Source organism: Gambusia affinis, linkage group LG04 (genome assembly GCF_019740435.1).
Source record: "Gambusia affinis linkage group LG04, SWU_Gaff_1.0, whole genome shotgun sequence".
NCBI lineage: Eukaryota > Metazoa > Chordata > Actinopteri > Cyprinodontiformes > Poeciliidae > Gambusia > Gambusia affinis.
The window spans coordinates 10,461,215-10,488,538 of record NC_057871.1 but is presented as its reverse complement, the minus strand read 5'-3'; the positions used below and the strand labels follow the sequence as shown (position 1 = coordinate 10,488,538).

Genomic DNA, 27,324 nt, shown 5'->3' with positions numbered 1-27,324 from the left:
CACATTAAAATATGTTTTAGTTTTAGAGACAAGTTTTAGTTACGAGTAAGACCAACATGCTTTTCATGTTGTGACTGTCAGGGGGAGTTGAAATTTAAAAAAACATGCAAGTTAAAAAAAAAAAAAAAAAAAAAAAAAAAAGCAGGAACTCTCACTACGACTAATTTTCATCATGTTGTTACAGGTTCTGTAGCCTGCAAAGTGCAGAAATAAAAAATACTTCAAGACTTACAGAAATCCAGCACTGTCTGCAACACAAAAATATTATTTCTTTGCAAAGTTCAATTATATTTAGGTTTTAATACAGAATAAGGATTTTTTGAGCAAAGAAAGCAGCAGTTAAATATGATGGTGGGAGAGTTTTTATATTTCTGCTTGCAACAAATAGGAAATTAATGGCTATTAGAGACCATCCATGGCAGTTCTCTAATATATTGAGAACTGCCAATATAGTTGCAGCCAATGCACAGGACACTTTTGATTTTAGTTCTTTATGTTATTTCGCCTTTCTTTAATCAGGTAAGACGACTTAGAGACAAATTATCGTTTGCAACGATCTGGTCTAGAAGTGTCAGCAAAACAAATGATAAAAATTCAAACATATTACAAAAGCATATTAATACAACATGGACACATTTTCACACATATAATACACATAATACATTCAAAAGAAATGCCAAAGAGGTAAAAAAAATAAAAAAAAATCAAGCCTGACTGGTTATTGAAGGTATTTGTAAAAAACATTTTAAAACCACTGGACCATTTTGTATGACTGCAGAAAAATATGTAATTGTGACACTCTTACTATATTTTGCAACATCAATATCAATCATAATTATCTCACTGTTGTTTTACTTTAACATTCACTCTCTGTGAACATAAGCATCTCCGCCACTAAAAATCTCATCAGGCGAGACATTGTGGTTATACAACTGGCCAAATATATTATGGAAATGTAGTGAATGATATTTTGACAATTATTACATTGCATAATTTTAAATATTGTGCCCAAGTACTCCTTTACTTGCAATATTGCATATACTGATAATGGGAAGGTAATTTACACTCAATATATTGTGCAGCTCTACTATTTTGCAGTGCTTTGTGTTGGTTCACTCCATAAAATCCAGATAAAATACACTGAAATTTGTTCTTTCAATTGGATAAAATGTTACTGAGCACACTTGTCATGTTGATATCAAAGCATTCCTTCAATAAAGTTTAGCTGAAATGTCCAATGCATTATCCTCTAGAATCACTTCTCCCTCCAAACCCCTAAGATCGATAAGCTGCTTCTTGAAGTCGACTGATAACCAAATCTTTACTTTACTACTAAAGTAAAGATTTAATCATTTACAGCTCTTCACTGTGCACAGACAAAAAGGGAGAAGGGAGGGGGAGATGGTGGAGGAAGAGCAGAGAGAAAAGATGAAAAGATGTAAGCAGGGATAGGTGACAAGCAGAGAAATATACAATTAGTCAAAGTCTGAACTAAAAGTTAACTGGGGAGTGACAGATTGGGCCATAATTCCTGCAGACATATAGATGAGACATCTTAATAAGAATAAGTTCATGTTCTAATTATAAATTAAGCATGCAGCAGCATTTGAGAAAGGAGGTATATATGCATACATGTAAGTTCAAGGAAGCCAAATATAAATGGGTCAGGTTGTTACGAAAAAAAGCAAGCAAATGTGGGAAAGGGGGCAAGAGAAGAGTCCGAATAGTGTGAAGGAGACCTGATCTCCACATAAAAAGAAAACCTGTCTCTCAAAAAGGTCTAATTACCAGTGGTTTGTCAGGCTTAATTGCAGGTGCACATGCTAATTGTAAACGAGCTGAGTTCTCCACGAGGATGGCAAAGAAGAAGAAAAGGCGCAAAGGAGGAGGAAGCGAGTGGGAGGAAGGCAGCAGAGAGAAGAGAAGAGGAGAGCAAAGAATAAATAGAGACATACACAAAAGAGATGGAGGTGGAGGAAGGAACAGCAATAAGGAACCCAGAGGAGGGAGGGAAGGGAAGGAGAGAAAAGAGCAGGAGCTGAGAAGAAGAAACGCAAGGAGGAAAGATGAAAAGAAGACATGATTAATACGAGGATGAAAAAAGAGAAAAATGGTTGGGATGAGCTTAAAAGGGAGGAAAAACGAGGGGGGGGGTGGTGAGAAAGGCCACAATTCATGGTGTTGATGAATAAAAGAGAAACTGATGAATTCACTCAGAGAGAGCAACGGAGGGAAACTGTTAGAAAAAAAATATATTTTTAAAATCACGCAAGGAGTGTGACAGTGGACGAGGCAGCGGAGAAAGGCTCATCAGGATATAACAGCAGTGCTTGGTTTCCATAGTAACCCTTCAAAAATGCCTCCACATAACACTCTGATGGACAGGAGGATGCACAAAACTCAAGTTCTGCAGTTAACAACGGCGCCTTCTGCCAAATAATAACACAACATCCACTTCTAACTGCATGCAGTGTCACCACTCACCGACAAAAATAAAAAGGCTTGTAACACAAGATAAATAGAGCAGGCATGTGAATGGACACCCACGTACACACATGTGTGAGGTGAGTTAATGCACTCTTGCAGATGGAGATGATCTCCGCCTTTTGGTGTACTTCACATTAAAAATTCATAACCCAACATGGCTACAGGCAAATAAACAGAAGGAACACAATGGAAGGAGCAGCCATTCAACAAAGCTGCTCAGACCATCGTACATCATCACTGCTGCCATCACCAAGCCCTCCCAGTTTAAGGACATTTCAATACACAACGTCAAGAGTGGATTATTTACTCCCAGAGAACTGAATCCAGGCTGGCGAGTACATATGTGCTCTTAAGTAGCCATTACTGCACTTACACGGCAATTACAACAACATATGCGGCGCGCAGAGAACATGGGCGAGTGGTAATAAGTGGCTACACAAAAACACTCCCCAAGTGTGTGTGTCTTGTACCCGGTAATTTGCAGCAGGCGGGAGATGCTGGGCGCTCGATAACGACACAAGCATGAGTACAAACCCAGCAGTTCAAATCAGCCGAGAGCTGTTATTCATGCATTCAGACGCCTGGTCCATCCTGATTGGGCCTCGCTACTCTAGATACCCATACATCCAGCAGCACACGCAAACATATCAAGGGTTTAACAAGAATGCAGCACCATGTGGGCTGCATGGCAGTAATGCTGATGGATTAGTCATTTTCTTTTCAGTGTTTTTGAAAAAGCACAGGTTGAAAACAACACACTCATCTAAATGGTTGACTTTTAGCACTTTGTCTTGTTGCAAGAAACTTCAATGGATTTTATTCAGATTAGCCAGAACAAAGTAGGCTGTCGTTTATAAAGGCGGCTGAAAATGATTAAAGGCTTTCAAAAATTGTTTTACAAAAATCTGAAAAGTGAGGCGTACATACATTTTCCTCGCCCCTGAGTCATTACTTTGTACAACCAGCTATTACTGCAGTCACAGCCACTAACATTTTGAGGAATGTCTCTACCAGTATTGCTCACCCAGAAGTTGAATTTTCTCTTTGCCAGATTCTGTGGAGGTTTGTAAAGAACAAATTACAATTTGGGGTTAGGTCTAGATTTTGACTAGATCATTCTAACACATAGATGTACTATAATTTAAGTGATTTTTTATATCTGTCCTAAACATGCATGTCCAGCATGTTTAGGGTAATTGTTCTGCTAAAAGGTATACCTCTACCCAGTCTCAAACCTTTTGAAGCTTCTAAGAGGTTTTGTCGCTGAAATGGAGGTGAGTTGTGAAACATTCCTCAACTGAATTTAGATTCAGTTGAGGAATCTAAATTTTAAGGAGACAATCTGGATGGGTTGCTTGAGGCGTAGCAGTAGAGAGTGTGTGCCCCATATCTGGATGTGATTAGTCCCTTACGTGATTTCTGATCTTTGTTGCCTCTCTCTCCAACTTCTCACTCTTTGCTAATTTCAAGTTGGCTTTCTGTGAATAAAGACCCTTAAAATCTTAAACAATAAATGCTGTCATTTCCACACACTTTGAAGTCTGCCACTTAAACAATGATGCAACTAATATATGGATATATACGGGCCAAAGAGCTTTAACGACGACGAGCAGCATTGAAAGAGACTTGCAATAACAAATTCATATGGAGTAAAATTGTACACTGCAGAGCCTATATGCAACACATACATGCATACAGGGCATCATTATCAAACTCTGCAGCATCCCTCAGGACCTGATGTGGTGGGCTGCACTGAATACTGTTTGAAAGGTATTACACTTAACCTAATCCGACAGCCATGTCTGTTAAGGAGCCCATTTCTATTTAGTGGGTGGTCAGTCACAGGTAAGAATGGCACTTGTGTCATCTCCACTGAAAAACTCTGTAAACAAGACATCATTTATCAAATCATACCACACATTGGGTTTTAATGAACTGCACATCGTCAATGAATGCATACTTTGACGTGACAACCTCTATATTGTACGGATATCCCCTAAGGAGGTGCACCACTGGCTGACTGATGTCTTACATTTCTGGTTAGTATCCCTACTCCAAAATATCATCTATAATTCATAATTGCACTGGACTTTATTTATTCGAGGGGCCACAAAACTGCCTCGGCTCAGTAACTGCCTCACGTGTTTAATATTTTATTTTCACTGACAGACAACAGCCTTGGTTCACATTAAAGTGCCAGTTTGGAAATGTAGAAGTGAGCGCCCATGACCAAACCAATACTTTCCAATCGCAGCACCAGTTCCAATCCCAAATTGGAACTGGCACATTGTTGTCATATGTTTTAGTATATTTTGTACATACCCACTGACTAGTGATTAGTGCTTGAATTGACTTCAGTCTGAAGTCTTAAAGGTGACCTAGTATGCTTCCTCAAACAGGTTAGGATAGATCTATGGACTATATAAAACATTTTCAACATCATTCTTAGATAAAAAAATTTTATTCTGCTCATTTCTGCCTGTTGTGAGCACTTTTCAGAACAAGATGTTTTGGAGCCTCTTATCACTTCAAATCCAAAGAAACTGCTGGCCACGCCCTCTAACTCAATGAAAGTGTCTGCATACAGAAGCCTGATTATGCAACCGTATATCTTTGAAAATAAGACATAGAGCCTCCTGCACAAATCCAGGAAGAGGTTTCTGGATGGTAAGTCAATCCAAACAAAATGTCTCTTCCAGCAGCCATTGTACAGTGCATAGAGCGCCAAAACTAAATGTGCTGGAGTTCCACTTAGGTTGCTAGGCAAAGGACGGAGCTCCTCTGGAGTTGCCAGGTAATGACACAGTATCCTTCACTTATGACTTAATCGAGAAATTTTTGAAACGGCTCATTTTCCAGATACCAAAAAACATGAACTAATCGCCAGAAACAGCTGGGCGGTTCTTTAATGACCACAGACTGCTTTTAAAAGCAGTTGAGATCCAAATGGAAGTACAAAAACGTGTAAAGTGAGAATTTTACATCGTAGGTTCCCTTTTATGTGTGTCAGGCGCAGAGCTTGTCACATTGTGGGTGTCTATACAGTTCCTATCAGGTTAATATTGCATAATGCATGCAATATAATAGGTCAGTTGTAAACTGTGCGTCTGAGGAGGGATGCAAACGTCTGGGAATTTTTGATGTTGGAAATATTCTGTGTAAATGAGCTGGAATTAACAAGAATTTATGGGTATAAACAAGAATGCATCTGAAATTTCTAAAGATTTGCACACAACAGGGAATTTAAATGTAGTTGGCCCAACAACCAGATTTAATGCATGTACATTTCAGTGTTTTTAAAAGCTGTTCCTCAATCAAAAACACACAGCACACTGCTTCCTGCACAAGTATTGAGGTCATGCCCCCTACAGGCACCGTGTATTCCTCCATCACATCCACAGATTATTTCTACTGAAGCTAGATTTCTGAGCCCAGAGCAACAAATTACTGAATCTTCACCTCTGAGTCTGTAAACCACATGAAATGGGATGCATTTAGATGACATAATTGAGTAGGTACATGCATTTTATTTAGGTTATTAATGTTCAACTAGTAAATATCAAAGATTTTTGGATAAACAAAAATATTTTTTAGATTTGTGGTTGGATGTGATACTACCCCTAATTTCCAGTTATTTCCAATACATTATCAATATTTACCATAGTTTTGATAGAAAGTTTCTAATCCTATTTGGGCTAACTTAAGCCTAATCTTGGGAAGCTTCTGGGATGTTTCCAGTAATTTACCAAGTAATTTTCAACCTTCTCCAATCCTGTATATCTATAATATTACATTATTTAAGTGTTAAACACAATTACACTATCTTTTACAGTACTGCAAGCAATACATTTCTTAAGGAAAATATATTTTCCTGACAACTAATTGTTTAGGTATTATTTGCTATTAAGACCCTCTTGCTCTTTACATTTAGGGTTAAATTCATTGGTCATTTTAACTCGAGATTAAACTCACCTGCTTAACTACATTTTCGATTTCAGCTTGTGTTATTTTTTAATGTTCAGACTTTTCTTCAACTTAATTCAAGTGGGTTCTTTGCTAATCTATGTTTTTGGCTAATTCCTCAAGTTCCCCAGGTGTTTATCCTGCTTGAACCTGAAACACTCAGACTCACTTTTGCATTTCCTTCAGTCTTTTTATCACATTTCTAATAAAATTTTACACTCTCCTCATATTTTTGAAAATTTTTGCAGTAAAGTCTTTATTCTGTAAGGGCATCTTCTTCACGTTTTCATGCACATTATTCAAGACCTATGCATTTATTAGAATTTATGTAGTTTCAGTTTCAATGATTTGGACAACAGTGAAACAATCCATTTACTTAAGTCAGTAAACATAAGGCAACAGAGTGTCAGCCTCATCTGCAACCGTTCTGCAGGGACACCAATATATCACAGCACACAGGACCAAGGCTGCCTACACTCACTGGAATATTAATGTGGAACATGGGTTAAGCACAGAGAGAAAGTGGGATAAGCACTTTGTGTCTGCGGTTTCCAACTGATAAGTCCTCCAGCTACAATCCAGTACAGATTTGTCACAGTTCAAAAGGAGCTCTTGTCACATGGCAGAGGCAGCAGCAGTGAGTCCACGGTTGGTCAGTGTTTGTAACTCATTGTGGGCTATTTTTTGAAGCACTTCCACATTTTATAAAACTGTGAGCAGCATAGAAATCAGAGAAAATGATCAGCTTGATCAATGCTGTCTGGTGACTGCCTGATTGGGAAAGGTCTAGTCTAGACCCAACGTGAGTTATTCTCATAAGTCAGAGGAAACACGTACATTTAAGATGTTTATATTTTTATGACATGTGGAGACATAAGTGATTCACTCAGACCGTGAGAGAGGAAGAGAGAACGAGACGTTCAGCAGAAAACAGGAAGGCACAACATGTTGGGAGCCTTTTGGAAACCTAAGTTGTGACACAGTTAGGGGTGGGCAATATGGACTTAAGAGTTTTGTTGCCATACTTTGCAGTTGTGATAACAATAATAGAATAAAAAACAACTATTTAATTCTTATTTTAGGTCTTCAAAAACATTTGTATTTGAAACGAGCTTCATCAGGATGCTACTTACTTTAAAAAAAAAGTTTGACTTTCATCACTAAACTGCACATAGAGAATTTTTTTAATCATATTTTGAATTAACTATTTATTGATACTCTTGTGGAAAGAATAGTGGAAAGAATAATAAAAGTAATATTTCAGTTAGTTTGTTTTTTTTTTAAACTAAGGTTTATTGTGACAATAAAGAAAATACTCATCATAAAAACAATTTTTTCACAATAAACACTATAATAAAAGCCCAACCCTGGATACAGTATGACATTTTACAGATAATGAACACTGAAGTAGTCATTTTAGTAATTCTTATCCAGTTCATGGCTATCACAACATGCCAAAGATTATATACAATGTCAACAGCACATTTATTCTGTGTGGTTTTTTTTGTGGGTTTGAACACTCAAAATTTTTTGTTTTGATTTTTAAATTGAGATTAGAACTTGGACGCAAAATTTTGACTAGTGCATCTCTACTAACAAATCCTGCCAGCTTACTAATAAGATAATTAAATCATTAGTTGTACATATCTGCCACTGTGCAAAGGTATGTTAATGATCTAAATGTTGGTGCCATTTCAGAATGTTTTAGTGTCTTTTTTGTCTTCTTTTGCTCCCAAATGTCAAACCAATTCAGGGCGTATAATCAGTACCAAAATAACTGCAACAATTTGAATGAACGCTATTAATATTAAATTGTCAGTCAGTGCTGCAAGTCACACTGTTGTGTTCAGACAGGTAATCAGACATCCTGTGGTGTTAATGACTCCCCTGCAGGAGTGGTGGAAACCAGCATAACTTTTATTTACACTATGTCTAATTATTCAAGTCATGCTTACAAACTCAAATATCAGTTTCAGGTGAACTTTAGCTGCTAAATACATGGCCTCTCTCTGAGTCATGATTATATGACACTGTGCAAACTGTGTGTTTTTGCACTTTCGCAGCCACCGGCTGATTTTTTATTAAAGACTTTTCTTCTGCTATCAACAAATCCCTGAACACAATATTAGTCCATTATTGTTCAACTCTTTCTCACCTTCATACCAGAGTGTTGGCAGCCCCTGTTTTTCATGTGTTTCTCACAAAGTCAAACACTCATTAAACATGTAAATGTCCCAAATGATGTTTCCAGCATTGTGACAAAAGGACAAAATAATGTACCCTGCACAATCTGCTTTTGGTTGTTCAAATCTTGTTTATTTGGGGGAGAGTTGGTTTGGTTTTTAGAGTAGGAATTCTTTTTTGCTCTAATGGATCACTTTTTTTTACCATAATAAAGAAACCTATTTCTAGCAGCACTTTCTGGGTACACTATGTACACAGAAGTAGAATTAGTCAATGAGACGCATACAGGTGAAGAAGAGCTAGACAAGTATCCAACCTGCCATCACATGGACCCAAACATATAACATTATGTAATGTGCTTAGAAAACAAATTCATCCCCTTGGACGTTTCACTCTTTTTATTGCTTTTACAAATCAATTCTGATCAAAGGAGAACATTTATTTTCCAGCAAGACACAGATCCAAAGCATCAAAGAAATGGTTTGAAGACAACAATGTTGATATTCCGGAGTGGTCTAGTCAAAGAGATTTATCCACACAGTCCCAATCTGAGTGAATAGACTGACACAATGACTGTGTCAATCTGTGTGTGCATTTACTTAATACTGAGCCGAAGGGGGTGAATATTTATACAATTACTCTATTAGCTTATTTTATTTCATTGTCATTCTTTTATTGAAATCAGTTTTCAATGTATTAGTCAAAAAAGCCAAATTTTGTTGACTTGTGAAAGTGACAAAACAGAAAGAAAATCCAAGTAACTGAATAGTTTTTATAGGCATGGAAGGTGTCCTTTTAAGCAGCACCTTTACAGAATCGGTCGCAGTAAGAAAAAAAAAATCACCACTTTACTGAAGTGCCTTTTGGATATTTCATTAAGTGCAATTTAGTCTGGTCAAGATCCCCCTCTCTACTATTTGTGCATATAATGATGTCAAAGAGAGGCTTCCTTAAGATAATGCTATATTGTCTCTTCGTGGCAGGGCACGAAACTGACTGAGCGTGCTCAGGCATACAGATGGCTGCGGGAGTGCAATGCATACATATATGCACAAGTAAAAGCTCCACGGCGAAAAGGCCAGGAATGAAGAAAAATACTTGAACAAAAAAAAGCCAACTGCCCCCCAGGGTGTTCATTATTTCATAGAAGTCCTGTATTCCACTGAAGTTTAATTTCATTTTCTGGATTTAATTCAGCAGCGATATAACATGTTCCTCTGTACAGATATGCTGCAGTTGACTGAATTTTAACAGTCCTGGAGAGACACTGTTCCTGCATTTAATGTTTTTTTTCCTACCTAATCAAAGGATAGTTACGAGGAAAACAGAAGAAGAAAACCTAATGTCAGATGACACGTACAAAGTAATGTGAAAGCAAAAATATCACTTTGGTGTTAAACTTTGGAACGTCTAACTGCTTATGTAAATTTTTCTCACTCAGTGACTTCTTCTGCTTTTGAATTGAATATTTATGTCATAAAGTCAACAAACACTTTCCACGTGTTCCTGGAAAACTTCCACTTGTGGTAAGATGGTATGTTGTCATGCCAGGGCCAGATCTGGCATGTGTGTGTGCAACTACACTCTTGGTTCTTCAACAGTGGTAAAATTAATCAGCCACTATTTAACACTTAGGCGATTTGTTATGACAAGCCAATGACCATAGCTAGAGATATGGTAAGATATGGTGATCAAACAAGTCCTACATCCAAAAATGCAAAAGTCATAAAATCATAACAACATGCCTACAGGCTTCGCTAATGACAGTCTTCCCTGTGTTACAGAGTAAAGATTCAAATTATCTATTTTTTTTGTTTCTGAGAGGTGTTTAAAATTTAAGACAAAAGACGCACACATGTACAAGAAATGATTTAAAAAGTCTTCAGCCATTCTTGTGTTACATTCAGGCTGCGAATCAATGAGAGAGAAGAAGGCTTCAGTAGGAAACAATAACGCTGAGCGAAGTTGCTCACAAATTATTAGCACTTTTAGTTACTAACATTACAAACTGTTAACAACAAATTAGTGACAAAGGAACATGTAAATGTAAATGTCTTGCAAATATCTAGAAATTTAAACTGATATAAGATTTTAAATTTATTAAAAATATAAAACCCCTAGTGCAGTGTCGTCCCAAAGAGAGTTATATCACCAGCAGTGCTTCTAATAAAAGTAGTAAATGGTCATTCACGGCAAGTGGGAAGGTAAGAGATTTATTGAGAGGAATTTGCTTTATGTTGTCATAAGAAAATTAAAATTAAGCAAAAGCTATGGTTAGTAAAAATAAATATCTGATGTTATATGCAACATTTTTCTCTTTAACATTTACATTTCTCTTAGACTTTGTTGAAAGGTGCTGCACCAGTGAAAACAACTGAAAAGCAAAATGTCCTTAATGGGAGGTTTTTTTTTTCTTTTTACAGAATTTCAATCAGGTGAATAAGGAGGTTTTGGTAGAACATGTCTGCTATGAGAGTTTTGTGTGATGATCTGCCTTTTGACTTTTATCAAAGCGTACTGTAGGCATCTGTTTGGATGTTACACCCCTTTAAAGTCTGACCTGGCTAAATTTTGACAAGAGCAAAATATACTAATATAATCTAATGTAAGTAACGATGAAGACATTCTTAACTGATGAAGAAAAGGATTATTTTTGTGAGTGGGAAGTAGCAGGAGTAATAATTCCCTATAGTATTTGCCTCTGAAGTAGACCCACACAGGGTACAGTTGGTTTCATTCCAGGTTTCTTTTTCCTTTCTTCCCTTTTTTATACATAAAAGAGCATTGTGCTGTTAGTCCCTTTAATATAGTGTATTACCCTGAGCACAGTCCATAAAAAGCCCGTCCCAGCATGTTTTCAGTCACTGCTGAAAATATATTTCCCTCCAGGGTTTCTTTCAAACCTCTTTCTGAAAATCTGAAACATGAAAGTGAAGTTTTCTATCTCCACAGTCCAGGTAATTTTGGTCTTTACTACTTTTCCAGCTGTACAAAAAAATATTCACCTCTACAGCTCTCCTGAGGTTTCCATAAATTTATTGCACCTTGGATTCACAAGTACAGAGAGCTACTGTTCAGTTCAGTCAATTTTATAATCCCCACTATTTATACCGGAGGCTATTTGTTGGCCCACACTTTCTGATTCTTCTTCCTGCAGCTGCGATATTTCCTGGAAAGCTAAAGCATCTCTCTGTTGTTTTCATGCTATCATAGAAAACAACAAAACTTCACATAAGCAACAAGTTTGAACCTAAAAGAAAATCAGTGGATAAAAAGGACTTTTAGAAGCATTTTTGTGGTGGCCTTGGTACAACCAGCAGTTCATAAATGTGTATTTTTATAAATGAAAGGATTTTTTTAAAGGTTTGAAGGAAAGGGCAGACTAAGAGATGCTGTGTGAAGGAATTGATGTAAGAAAACACCTTTTAGTCTAATTCACAGACTACTTCCAAACAAAGATTTGCCCCCTAAAATCCAGTGCAACATATTTTTTTGTAGCTCATAGTTCTCCCAGTTAAACGAGTGCATGTAATAAATTGGAAAGGCCAATATATTTATTTATTGTTAACTGCAGCCAGTCATGTTTTTTAAAATCGTTGCTGTTTTCAAGATGCAGCATAAAACATCTACTGAAAACCCATTGTAATTTTCTAGAAGACCAAATGAAATGACTTGTTATACAACTGAGTTCACAAAAACAAGGGCACAAAGTCATCAAAAGCATTATTCCAATCGCTCACACCTGAATGTGATGAAATTCCATCAGCGATTAATGTGTTGTGTTTGTTTTCAGAATGAGTTGTTAAGACGCAGTAAACCGAAAGATGGACAAAGGGAGCTAAAATTACATGTTAGTGGTGTTTGTCAGTCAAAAATAAGACTCAGATTATGTATCTTAGCAACACGATGTAAAAAGTGTAATCATTCAGGTCACATCAGCTCTCAGCCTGCGCTGTGAACATAGAAACAGTGTCGTGTGGTGCAGTGAGCAAAGCGGGTCCCCATGTAAAGAGGTTAGTCCTGGGTGAAGACGTCCTGGGTTTGAATTTTGGCCTGTTCCATTTACCGCTAGTCTTATTTCTGTGCCCTCTTTCCTGTCTGAAGAACCGACAAACCAAGGTCACTAATGCCACAGAAAAACTTAACAAAAATATGGCACTGTTGTATTGAGAGTGGTTTGAATAAGTACATGCAGCAGTAATAAAGCTTTTGACTGTATGTCAGGCAGCATTTTCTTACTCACCAAACAATTTTAAAAATTACTTGTCCTTAAAAGGTTTTGCTAAATATTCAGTTCTTGCTTTTTTCAAATATGCACAATGGGAGTGTGTTTGCATTTCTTTAAAACCTCCCTACATACAGCTTCCCTTGATGAGATAAAACAGAGACAAACCTTTAGCAGAGAAAGATTTTTCCCTCTTAACCCCAAACCACTTAGAGTGACACTGAAAACCTGGCTCTCCAGCAATTTTAGTGACAAATGCAGGGAAAGTTCAGCTTAAATGACAAGTGAATTAAATTGGATCATTATTCAAAAACGGTATGAAATCAGTACTATTATGCTAAAAAAAATAATAATAATAATAGTTTGTTCTGGTTGGATGCATCTGTATCTGTAATCCGGTATCCAAGTACTCAAAGACTGAATTTTTTTTCAATGAATCTTAGGAGAAGAACTGAGCAAGTGCTTTTTTTTTTTTTTTTTTTTTTTGCATATAAGTAGAAAATGATCCTCTGCCCCCTCCTGCAATTACATACATGGTTGACTCATTTCCCTCATTTACCAAATGAGGTAAATGACCAACTAGATCTTGCTTTCTCTACCTTCAAATTTAACCCACTGAGAAGTCTGCTCGTCTCTGCCTCCCCTGATGAGCCTGGCCCTCTTGCTTTGTTAAAAATCCCTGACAACTGCACATCTTGGTGTTGTTCCAGCATGTTGGGTGATTTCCCCCTCATCATTTCTGCAGCTGTTTCCTCTGCAAACCCACTTTCAGTCTCCAGTCAAGGCTAATTAATTGACAAGTTGCCCCCTCAGAGGGATCAGATGTAGACATATTCGCTGACACTTAGAATGGGTTTAGCGAGCCGGTGCCCTGGAGATGTCAAACAGAAACCACCTGCAGTTTGCACAGCTAAAGATCTGTGAGGGAAGTGCATGACAATGGAGAAAAACAATCTGATCTGAATCAATTACGTTCCTAGGAATTCTGAAAATAAATCTTAATGCTCTCTTTCTCGTTTGCAAACTCCCATGAATAAATAAACTACATGGCAGAACCTGATTGATTTTGTCCTAAATAAGCTGGATCTGAGGAGCTGCATCAAAGCAACCTGTTTTCTCATTCTTTCTTCCTTTTATTCATCATTTCCTCTGTTTCTGAGACTGATCAACGCACTATTCATTCTGAGCAAAGTCAACTATGCCTCTGTTCTTTGGGCTTCTTTCAAAGACAGTATTATCAAAAGTAACTTTTTCAGCTATCAAACCCTCCATCACTCCTTCTCATCTCCAACACCTTGGCCCTTTTCACAGCTCACAGTTCTTGCCTTTAATCCTATCAGTCTCTTCCATCTGTGGCAAAATTATACGTAAGAAACCCCTCTCAGTCTTTCTCCTGACTGTCAGTGAAGGCGCTTCAAACAGCCTCCCTTTGGCATAAAATAAAAATTGTGTCAGTTTCAGATAAAAACCCAGCATGTGTTGTTCTGCTCGTACTATTATGTGCAGGATAAAAGGTCCATCTGGGGCTGAATTTCTGATTCTTGAGCCACAAGGAAATACAGAATTACCAATGCAGTGAAATCAGCCACCTGCATTGAAATGAATGCAAGGGGAGCCTGCACAAACATAGCAGCTTATAACTGGTTCAGTGACAGAAGGAGAAGCTCGGCGTTGTAGGTTGAGGTGGCATCACAGAGCTGAGCTCCCTTTTCTCTATTCTTAGCTGCTCCTCCTGCTCTCACAGTCACACATCACAAGGTACTGAATAGGAGAGGAAGATGAGCCATCTTTGGATTCTGGATTCAGTAAGTAAGGATGGTATGTTTATTCACTTCGCAGTTCATCAGGACTCCTATTTTTCCTGTTACATCAACGCTATCCAGAAATAAGTGTTTGTCCATATATTTCGAATGAGTGCAAAGGCAAACGTTTGTTATACACAAACCAAACAAACAAGAGATCCGAGCAAAACAATCTAACAAACAAACAAAAAGTTGAAATACCGTATTTTCCGGACCATAAATCAAAATCAAATCAAATTTTATTTATATAGCACATTTCAGCAGCAAGGCATTTCAAAGTGCTTTACATCTTATCTAACACAGAAACACAATGCCACATAAAATCAACATAAAATCAACAATCAAAACACCACATTAAGTCAAGTTCCAATAAATTTGTAATTGATTACGTTTCAAATACAATCCAACACAAATGGGTTTTTAGTCGAGATTTAAAGGAAGTCAGTTTCTTGCTTTCAACCAAGAAGTTTGCTTCTTCTGAGGATAAAATAAGTAACTCTTTAAAAAAATAATTAAATTCAACAAGATTTTCAGTAATTTAAAAAAAAGTATCTGCTTTTATTTACATTTTATTAAATATATCAAAGATTTATACACCTTTTAAATTAAAGTAAAAGTCTTGAGTGGCATTACACCAATGAGACCCTAGTTTCCACCGGTGTTTTGATGATTTTTCTTTGATGAGCTCCAATGTTTTTGAGGTTGGAAGCCCTTCTCGCCATCATCCTAATCATGTCTCTGGTTGAGACACTCCAAAAGGTTAATCTTCTTTGAATTTGAAGTTAAATTTGTCAAGGTAATTAATCATTTTGGGTTTAACTTCAAAAGCAATCTGGGACAAATGGCTGCATGGAGATGTAGCCCAAAGGATGATGACACATTGGTGTAAAACAGAGAATATGAGACATGTAGGATAAAAGAACTTCAGAAAATGATGTAAAATGATGCTGCACATCTGCAAGTAGCACAAACAAAATAAGCTTATAAGTGTCTACATAATTTGCTGTTGGTTGTGTAATGGGTTTTTTTCTCTCTGTCTCTGCATCCTTGTCTTCAAAAGGACAAATAGGAGATCCAGGGGACTATAGTTTCATAATACAACAGTCTGAGGAAACAATCATTTAATAAAATTAATACTCCCTCACCATCAGCTCCTCATTCCAGTGAGCATTCTTCAAAGAAGACGACCAGGTGTACTCAGCATATTTTTGCTTTAGGGTAATGATGGGAAATAAAAGTTACCCATTACAGAAGGACACAAACATATTCAGGCTTCCTCTTTCCCCCGACTACATCAGTTCAGACTGATGCTTAGTTGCTGTCAGGTTAACAATTACCAGCTAAATCTTTTCATCCTGGAGTCTCATGTTCAAAAAATATGTAGTACAACTCAACATTAAGGTTGTAGTTACCTACAACAATGTATACCATACTGAGTTACCCCACATAGTGTCAGTCTAGATCCCAATTCATCAGATTGTATTCACAGCCAGGACCCAAAGTAACAGTCTTCTCTCCGCCTTAGTAGTCTGTCACATTATTGGAGGGGAATCTTAGCCTCCTCTTCTTTTCAAAGTTGCTTCAGGTCACTGAGACTTGCAGCAGGACCTCGATTCTCTTTCTTTTCAGACTCTCTTTTGTAAGCTGCACAGCTGTGCTTGATTTTATTGCTCTGTTGTACGTTTCACTTGTCAGGCAGACTCTTGACTCCAAAACATGTTTTGCTCACAGGTGAGAAAATGTTCAACTCAGCAACTGCACAATCCAAAGTCCCCGTAGCTCTAAAGCAAGCCCAGATCATCACACCACCACCCATGTGCTTAAGTAGTGGCATGTTTGTGCAGATGGTGAAGGTCATCTCTGATCCTACTTCTTTTCTTTTTGTTTGCTTGTTAGCAGTTTTTTAAATCATTATGTGATCTTAACATATGAAATTTTAAAGAAGTGCTAACTTGATCCGCTAAGTGGAGCAGGTTTAATTAGTAATGCCCGGCTCTTACCTAGCCAGTGCATTTCCATGGCAGTCTGAAGCGTGAGTCTTAGTCTCCCTCCCTAATTTTGGCTTAATTTTGTTCAAATATTAATGACAGTGTAATTTGTCATGTTTTGATAATTTTAGGTTCTTTTAAAACTATTTTTGGCACTTGATAGGGATCTGGTGTTTTATTATTTATTTTTACAATGAAATGTAAAACCCTAGGAAAGAGTGTATTTTTATAGTTTTCCATGGACACAGAACATATTAGCTGCAGATAAACATTATCCCATTTGACAGGCTCTGAAAAGAACATAAGATGACTCATTTCACCATATCGCTTATTATTTCCACATCTCTATAGAGCCCTGTTTATGGTTTTTGCACCACTGAACACTGAATATACATTTTCCTCTTTGTTACGAAGAGCTTATGCCCTGCTACTCTATTGAAACATGTATCTCTTTGAAATATTTTATGCATTCTTCTCACTGACATACTCAGTCGCATCAGGAAAAGGTTTTTCTTCCATCGTCCTGATATTTTGCACTAATGCATAAGCATGAAAGCCTTCAAATGTGTGCTTATTGGCTCCATTGTTGCACATTATTCAATAATTCTGCAGATAGAAACACAGATCTCAAACAACAAAATGTAGACCCTTCCAGTCAAATGCTAAAGTCCTTATTGGGTGTAGACCAATTATATAACTATGTGAAGACTTGATAATTGATGTTGCAGACGCACTCCATCCGATCTCACAGAGTTCTCAGTCTCTGTGCAGAGACATACCTCAGCACACCTGCAGATGTAATTGCAGTAAAAGGTGGTTCTACTAACTATTCACTCAACGAGGTAAAATACAAATGCATTCCACAGTTTCTCAGATTTTAATTCATAAAATATTTCCAGTCGTTTCACTTCCACTTGACAATCTTGCACTACTGCGTCTTTCACATAATACCTTAATAAAATACATTGAGATTATGGTTACAACATGACAAAGTGTAATAGCAACATAAAACATGAAGCGGACATAGTGTTGCTGTATGCACAGTGTGGTTCCTACTGCTGAAATGAAATATGAAAAGTCTAGTGACGGTGGGAGAAAGACGTTTCCATTTAGCGATGTGCCATTTCAGTAAAAACTCAAACATGCATGGATGGCAGAGAGACATTTTTGAAGCATTGTGTAACTCCACACTCTGCAGTCTCCCTCTCCGACTGGCTCTGAGTAAACACTAAACACCAGGCTGCTCAGCACCTGTAATCCTCCAACGACTCAATCAACATTTGTAAAGCTGCTCACACGGGGCTCACATCCAAGACTGACTCGACCGGCTGTCGGTGAGTTCCAGCCTCACCGCCATCGTCTCCACGTCTTTTTCTTTGTGGCAATACACCGATGCCTCCCTGTTCTTGGATCACCAATCAAAGCAGGGGGCCGTGCTCCCTCTGGTTTCAGGAGAGTCAGAGCTATGGACCCATCCCCAACATTAAAAACATGCAGCATCACGACGCAGCATCAACACACCCCTCCCAGGCCTTGTTGCTTATTCACTCAGAGATACATGTGTCTACAAAGCTGACTCCTTCATCCACTGTCAGCGAAGCTCCCTCGGGATTTGCCGCCTGCGCCTCGGTCTTTGCCTGTCTGTCTTTTTCACCTTAACCCCTTACTTGCTCTCATAGTTTTCTCTAAATAAAAAAAAAATAAATGTGCCAAACCAGCCCTTAATTTCCAACTTTGCCCGATTAGAAAATTAAGGTTTGCATTTGGGAACTGTCACTTTCTGTGCCTCATATGTTAATAAGTGAGCATAATACAATAAGCCTGTTCTCCGTTGAAGCTGTTGCCTTGTGCGGGAGGGACACGCCAGCTGTCACACCTCCTCTAAGTCACGCTCCAACAAAGACACCCGAATTAGACGGTTACGTCAGATCTTGTGATTTGATGAACGCTTGGTTTAGACTTGTGCGAAGAAACTTGTCTTTACCCCTGAAGGCAGAAAAAAACAAAACTAAGCAGCCAACAGTCTAATCCGCGGTGCCATCAAGAGACAAATCCTGGAGCTGCTCCATTGGCAGGAGCCGGACACTGTGACAGAATGAAGGATTTTGCTCATTTTCTGTTTCAAGACTGTTTGCGCACACAAGAGAAAAGATCAAACACATATTCAGCTATCTGAAAGCAATGTGTGCTCATAGATGTTAGCAAAGGTCCTGTTTATCAGAGGATTTTACTGGCTGACTTTCTGCAAGCACTTTCACCTCAAATTGAAAACCTACAACGCCTTGCTGAAAAATTCTTACTTGTTGACTTTGACTGGACCACCTTAAAACATGAATACACTTTGATCTAAACCAATCAAATCAAAGCTCTGGTTCTATTTTCATGGTTGAAGTCGTGCTGTAAACGTCCACCTCAGTCTTCTGTAGGATTGTCCTGGATTTTTCTCTATCTGTCTTCAGATCAACCCTTTCCAGCGTCTTCACCCTCTCTAAACAAAAGCTTTCCCACATTGTGATGCTGCAATCAACAGGTTTCACAACAGGAATGGCATGATCCACCATGGCAATTGGCAACTTTAAACAGGGCCTCTGGTTTTCTCTCAACAACGGATATGTTGTCATTCATTCATAAGGAGCCAGGTTCATCTGAGCTGTGGCTCTGCAGGAGTTGCCATGAGGCCCCATGTCTGCTTCCCTGGTCAAAGCTTGTCGCTGTAACTCAGGGGTCTGCAGCCTGCAGCTCTGGAGAAGCAAGTGGCTCTTTGGACATTTCATAATGGTGCTTAATAATTTGACAAAAAAATGGCAGAACCAACATTTAAAAAAAAAAATACTTAAAAAAAAACTCAAAACAGAAATAAATTGTTCTTCAAAAATTACTTATAGTACATAGATATTTGTTAAAATTTTAAGTTGTCTTTTCAGAAAAGGTTATGTAATATTTGCAGCACTAAACAGATTATATTTAGCTGCACTGAGGGTAATATCAGCTTTGGTTTGTAAAGGTTGCAGACCCCTGCTTTAGCTACACCTCTTCACAGAACAGCTTATGTATATTATATGTGTATAGTGAATTTTTACTCAAGCGGAGGCATTATGTATTTTCCAGGCATGTAGTGCCATTTCATAGCACAATTCGGCAACAATTTTACCTACAGTGTTATAAAAATGCTGCATATATCAAACATGTCTTAAAAGAAATTTTACATTTTCAATTTGACGCCTCTGCGACAAACTGGCGACCTGTCCAGGGTGAACCCCGCCTCTCGCCCGGAACGCAGCTGGAGATAGGAACCAGCAACCCTCCCGACCCCATTAGGGACAAGGGTGTTTAGAAAATGGATGGATGGATGGATGGATGGAATTTGACGCCTTGAAATTGGCTTCTGTTGCTTTAAGAAGCTCTTGCTCTTTCTAATTCTCTGTCTTCAGCATGTCGCCACAACACCTTTCCATTAAGCCATTCACAACCAAAAGGAGCAACGGACTGAGAACCAGTTGGTATGATAAGCTCAGGAAACTCAGAGTACCACCAGGCATTTGCTAATTGCTGCTGCTAGTCTGAAAAGCTGAGTGTGGTAGTTGGTCTGCTGTGAACTACAGCTCCAACGTGGAGCTGCATAAAAACAGGTGGTGCTTTGGAAGTTCGAGCGTTTAGGCACCCTTGATTAGCTGCCATCAGATATCCAAGGATGAGTCAAAACAAAACTCTAGGCATGTTTTTGATGAATGAATGACATTAAAACATAATACAAAGCTTAAAAAAAAAAACTTTGATTTTGCATGACATCCTCCTCCCCTTTAAAGAGTACTAAAATAAAGGGGAGTGAAACTGTACACTATGCTCTTCAGATTTTATTTGTGAAAATGTATAATATCAGTTTCCGTCACTGATAGCCATGCACTATTTGTTCTGGTTCATCATATAAAATCCCAATGAAATGTATGAAGACTTTTTTTCATCTGTAAGCAGCAGCCAAAACACTCTCCAAGAAATAAGCTGCAGCTTCCCTGTAATACTGCATTCCACTGATATTGTTGTCTAGACCAGCTCTCCCTTGTGGCCTCCCAGAACTCTTGTTTCTGATGGGCTTATTGAAGCCAGTGCCTTGTTATCCCCTATCGCAACGTAACTCTGGCTAACAATGTACCAGGAGAAAGCTTGTGCATGGGAAAAAAAGAGCTGTTTTTATTTTATGATTCCACACTAAATGTGTTTTTCTGTCATCCTCTCACAATTCTCTCTTCTGTTATTTGCTTCACATGTGCTTTTTGTTCCCTTTTAAACACTGGATGAAGGCATATATAAAGTTTCTTTGTCAAGTGTGACAGCTGAAGTTTAAACACAAACCCCACCTGCAACTTGAGTCAATCACATCAGTGAAAGCCTGCACAGAATTCAGCCATGTTTTCATCCAAGCCTGTTTTTTTTTTCATGATCCATTGTGGTGAACTGATTGCTTTCACAAAACAACACAGCTCACTGCACATTGGCCTGTTTCATTGAGTACAACTACAAGGCCAACCAACAACTCATACAGCAGACTCTTGAGGCTATTAATACCCTGTATGCACCATGTGTTCCCACAATGGGAAATAGCATTGTTAGAGTCATCATTATTATTTTTTCTGATTTCAATTTGAGTAAAATAATCTAAAATTAGCAAGAAAAAGATTTAAAAGTTACTGTTTTTTGAATATTTGACAACAAAGGGAACAAAACACTTTGAGATGTGTATATCAATGGCCACATCAGACTATTGTGTACAGAAGATCCCCTGCATATTTGTGATTCATTGTTTCCTGATTTTTCCACAGGACATAGCTCTTCACTTAAAAAGCCACGTATTTGCAGAATTTTGAATAGAGCACATGTGAAATATTTGAAAGAAAATACAACTTAGGAAGCTGAAATAACTAAGCTGCTTGACTTGCTATTGGCTGGCATTTAGAAAGCAGCTGATCCAGGAGTGCCGTAAATTTTTCTTGCTATTGATTGGCTGTATCTTCAAGATTGGAGATAAGGAAGACTAGTTTTGCAGTAGTACAACGATTATTTTTACTGAGTGTAAGGTATATTCGGTGTTTGAATTATTAAAATAGGCATTTATTATTCAGTTATTAGTAATGTTTCAGAAAATATGCCAAGCTTTCTGCTGTTGTCTGCTTATTAACTGTGTCTAAACAATACATCTTTTAAGATTTTGTGCTCTTATAAAATAATTCTTAATAAACTGGTGCAAGGAATCTGACAAGGAAAGCTTGATAAAGAGGGAAGTTTAAGTAACTGCTTAGATACACATCCAACCTATACAGAAAAGTCTGTGGCCTACCTTGAACATTGCCAGCCTGGATCTCCTCTCTGCTCTTCAGAACGGGCATGATGGAGTGGCCTGCGATGTGAATCCTCCTCTCATAGCCTCAGATGAAGGGATTTAGATGTAGACAGATGAATTTGCGCGCAGAGGACAGAAGTCTGGTGGACACAGGAGTGAACTTGGGTTGGCTGAAGGTGGAAAGGCGAGGGGCTTCTGAACTATTAGAGGGAAGGAGGATGGTGTGTGTCAGGAATGAGTTCCAGATTGACTGATCTATGTTTTTTTTTTTTCAGGATTTCAGAAGTTTTAAAAACTGACAATTAACCTAAAATGTCTGTACAGGTGAGCAGACTTGAAGTGACTAGATCATAAGATGTAGGGATAGATGAGCTGAAGTCTTTTCATTGGTCTCTCTCCCTCCAAATGCCTTTCCCTTCCAAAGATGGTGAATGAGCTGAAGCCTCCCTCCAGAAGTCTGCTGGAGTGTGAGCGCTGTTGCTGTGGAGATGAGGAGCACTGTGTCTATATGTACTCCTCTTCGTCGCTTTCCCTTTCTTTCTTCTTTGGCGTTCTGTCACTTCTGTGGTTCTGCTTAATTTAGCCAGTCATGATCAGCAGCTTGCCGGCCCGATCTCCTTCTCGATTGTTCTCGATCTGAGCAGAAGAAACGAAGGGTAGAGTCAGACAGCAGGAGAATGATGTTCGTGAAGGTTGAACGTCATTGCTTAAACAAGTCAGCAGCCTCTGAGGTCAAGGTTTAATTAAGTCAAGCTGCTGTGGAGACTTGTGTCTTTCACTGCAATCTTGGTGTGTTGGATATTGTTGTACCAGCTACTTACTTTCACAGCAAATGCACCCAGTTGTTCTTCTCTCCTAAGATTTGATCTGCTGCTTTTTAAAGCAAAAGTCCAGAGCAGAAATTACATGAAAAATTTATGGGGAGGGTTGTGAGAACATTAGTCACAAGAAACTCTAGTTGTACCTACATCAAGGCATCTGATTGATTCCTGGTTGTAGAACAATGTGGGCAACAATTCATCAACCTCAGCTCAATCGTTCTTCCTAACAACATTGTAGTCGAGTTATTTCATGACTTTATGAGCTGATTTCTAATGACGGTGTTGAAAAGGGGTTATGCAATCTATCATTTGCTTTGTTCACTTTTTATTGCAGCAGTGTAATATCACACAGAAAAACAAAATGGGAACACGTGCATATATATTCATACATTTAACAAAATCCCATATTAAGAAATAAATGTTTGGCATTAACAAAATCCCTGGAGACACTTTTATTTGTCACTTCTGCTGTCAATGCAACAACCCCTTTTCACCAATAGCAGCAGCACTTAAGAATTCCTCTGTAGCATTTCTCTTCGCACAATCTCTCTAGGTTCTTTAGAGTCCATGGTCCTGTCTTATCCTCAGATCACCCCAGAACTGTTTTAAAGCGCCAAGATCTAAGGACTGAGATGACCAGAGAAGTAGACCATTTCTGTGTTGATTTGTCCAAGTTTTTTGTTTGTTCAAGTTTGTCGTGAGTCCTAATTTAAAGTAAACTGAAACAAAGGATTTTTCACACATTTTTTACCAGAGCTGTATAAGTGTGGACTTATACCACACTTATACAGCATGTCAAACCCTGTCTTGTCTTTAAATCAAGACAGGGTTTGACATGCTGTGGCTAACAGAGACGTTCCCACATCCATATCTGTTATCTCTAGCTCTAGATTTTTAACCAAAGTTCACCATTTGCTTCAATGTAAGCACGCACACCAAAAAGGAGCAAAGCCAAGACGCCACAATGGCCACTGCTAAGGAAACCGAATGCTGAAATTTAAATAAAAATCAAGTGTATCCGTTTTCTTGCAGTGGGCTTGTAATTTGTGCTGTACCCTATTGCTTATTATCAACTGGATGCTGCAGTTTTATTCCCGTTTGTTCCTCATCTCTAAACAGTTCCTCTGAAGGCAATAGAGACATAATTCTGTCTGTACAGCAGCAGAGCCAATTACCGGATAAACAAATGCGTGTATCCACATAAATTTAGCCAATCAGCATCCATAAGGGTCACTGTTTTGACACCATCTTATATTAGTTCACCGGGCTGTAGATGCACTTGTCATTACTGACAGAGACAAATGTGGGAACCAAAGACCCAGGGCTACATAATTTAATCAAACCTTGGAAAGAGTACAAGTGAAGCAGCATTTCCCACAGTCATGCAGAATTCTTGCAAAAATAAAGCTACTGAACGAAAAAGCACAAAGACTACAGCTGGAAGCAGTCATGCAGATACAGTGTGCAGCTTTCCATGCTTACTTTTAAAAACATCAGGGACAGATAAAACAGGGACTGTTCAAGGCGAGAGACATTCATGTGAAAAAAACATAAAGAAGCAGACAACCTGGATTGATTCTGTATGATTGCTTGTATTTTTGTAAATGAATATTTGCGCAACTTCTTACTTTAATTGTAAACTGAGATATATGGTTAATTAACTCATCCTCATATATCATCAAAAGACATTATTGAAAAATTTAGATGGGCCGTGCATTGCAATGGGTTGTGAAATGTTAACTGGTTGTAATCAAATAAATAGATAAATAATGAATGAATGAATGAATGAATGAATGAATGAATGAATGAATGAATGAGCGAATGAAGTTAATCTCTGTCATGTAAAAATTTTCTCGGCTATTAGAGATCCAAGGAAAAACAGAGAAAAAACTTCAGACAGCCTAAAAAACTGCTGGTAAAACTTAGTTTTTCCTTCTATTAACAGAGGGAACAACTGTTACTTCAAAAATATGCAAAAAAGACAGTTTAGTTAATTGAAATTTTAATCAAACCTAATTAATCATCCAATTTAAACCCTTAATGTAAGTGAAACTGCTTTTATTGATTAATTTGTGTGTGCATGTCTGGATTATTTATAAATAACTCGGAAGGTTTCCACTCAAAGCTTCAAATAAAAGGTGAAATATGTCATTTAAATATAAAATAAGTATTACAAAAATAATCTTTTTTTTTTAGAAATGTAAACTTTTGTACATGAAACCCAGAAGCATCTACATTTTTCCAGACTAAATTTTTATTTTTGTAACAAATCCAGACCTGGAAAACAATACAAAGAAAATTCCATACTTTTCCTGACCTTTCAAGACATCGTACAGATTCTGTAAGGAGATCAAACAAGATGTCATTTTTACGCATACATCTTCAGAGGGTTGTTTCTGCATACCAGAATGTGTTCTCTGCAACTTGAGGGGGTTGAATAATATGTAGGTATGCACTGTTAAGCCTTGGGAACATTGTCAGCGGATATCCGATGTGCAGAATTTTAATCCCGTCTGGCAGTGAAATGAATTATTCATCTAGCCAGTTTTGTTTATAAATATCCGTCTTTCACTCAGACTCCTTTATAGTCTAATTATCTCTAACTCTCAAGGTGGTATTAATATGATGCATATAGCTAGGCTCCTTTTTGCAAACCCTATTTCAATAATGTTTATTTGATTAATCTAGTTGTGGGTAAAACAACATTTCCGAATAATGCTTTTATAGAAAACCATTTTGTTCGACTAAAGGCTTTTACATACGCATGTTTTTTCTTTCTCTTTGTTTATTTTTTATACAATATCAGCTTTTTCTTTGCAGCAGCTCTGTTTGTTTAATCTAGTGCTAGCTCAGAGCATGACAGCATTTCATCATCATTTTGAAAGTTGTCCTGAATCATTTAGAGCATTTGAGCACAAAAACATTGGAAAATCCTTCACTTCTTGAAGAAATAGGGTGTGCTTTCATGTTGTTAATGGATCATTTAAAAATAAATCTATGATAAAGATTCCTGCCTGGCATAAAATTTTAAAGACGCCATGAAAGTTTGGGCTTCCACAGCAGGATTTCACAAAACACAATGTTTTTAAAGAAACACAGAAGAAAATAACCCTGCTCTCTCTGCTTTGTGCATACTGGGTATGATGACATCACAAAAGGCAATACAATTGAGCTGATTAGCTGGCATGGAGGAGGGGTGTTCTGTGAGGATTAGCTTGGGACTGCAGCTTCAAGGAGGAGCTTTGTGGAGAAAGGCAGTGCAAGACTCCAAGTATGTTTTTGGTGAGGGAGCAACATTATAACATGATATAAAACTCAAAAATGTCATATTTATATCATACTCTCACACTCCTTAAGCACCAAATCTCCAAAGCCCCCCATCTCCTTTGGTTGCTTTTCTTTTCAATTTTCAGTTACAAGTGATCTGAATCAGCTGCAGCAGACCCTGGAGCTCAGCTCATTTAACCCAGTCTGCTTTCAAAACTTACCAACAAACACCTGCCTAAGAACATTGCACATGCTTTTAGCGACTTATCTTACATTTGTCACTATATCTGCAATTCGTTTTAGACTTTTCTGGTGTAAAATTGTTTGTCCTTTCTTTTGTGGTATGGTCTATATTTTTGTATCTCTCTTATGCTTCCTCTGTCCTAGATCTTTGTTTTAAATGAGAATTGGTTCTCAATGGATCCACCTGGAAGGTTTAACAATAATTTAAAACATTACAAAAATATTTTTACAATCTTGTCTTATGTAGTTCTTGTAAACTTAATATTGTGCATTATCATATCACTGATTCACAGATATGGCTTGAATGTTTAGGTGCAATTTTACAGAATTTAAACATCTTTGGAGGAGCAACGTAATGAAAATACATGAAGACAAAAAAAAAACCATTAGGTCATTCTCGAAGTAGCTTGAGTTTTATGTAATGCTTTTTTTAAGAGGTAAGATTTCACCTCCTGAGTTACAACACTGATGTATTTGCGATCATCTATATTTAGAGTAACTTTAATTAAAAGAGAAGTCAAGGTAATAGCTTTAAAATATTAAAATGATAAATTATGTCGCTGCCTCAGTCTAAGGAATCAAAATTCTCACCTGTTGTTATATGCAGGTGAAGACAGCATTGGATCACTGTGTTTTTCATGGATTTACAGCCTGTTATAGCCATGGTGTGCTCATTAGGGTCTAAGGTGAAGAATCGAGAACACCAAAACTAGTGCATGTGTCACATTGCATGGGTTTATTAGTTGAGATTTATTCATATGTTTTGCATGATATAGATCCTTTTTTTTTCTAGCAAAGAGCTAACGCTCAGAAGGAAGGGGGGCAAAAATAAATTTTAATGCACACACCTCAGCCTCACTGAGAATTTCTGGCTGGTTTCTGGCTATGAATTATAAATAGAGCCTGATAAGTCTCTCTTCCTTAAAAACCCAGCTGAGCAAAGCGATATGTGGTGTGAAATTTATAGAGATACAATGGTGAATGCGTATAAAATGGACAGAGATCAAAG

At 37.8% G+C, this 27,324-nt stretch overlaps 1 protein-coding gene across 2 annotated transcripts in view; it reads right to left on the bottom strand.

Moving 5' to 3' along the window:
- The window catches only part of grin2bb (glutamate receptor, ionotropic, N-methyl D-aspartate 2B, genome duplicate b), a 123,338-nt gene that overhangs the window by 89,149 nt on the left and 6,865 nt on the right, over positions 1-27,324 (bottom strand). For both annotated transcript variants that reach the window (XM_044113294.1, XM_044113296.1), the window contains one exon: positions 21,982-22,620. In XM_044113294.1, coding sequence (XP_043969229.1) covers positions 21,982-21,990 — 9 coding nt within the window. In that variant the 5' untranslated portion in view covers positions 21,991-22,620. The remainder of the gene's footprint in view (positions 1-21,981; positions 22,621-27,324) is intronic.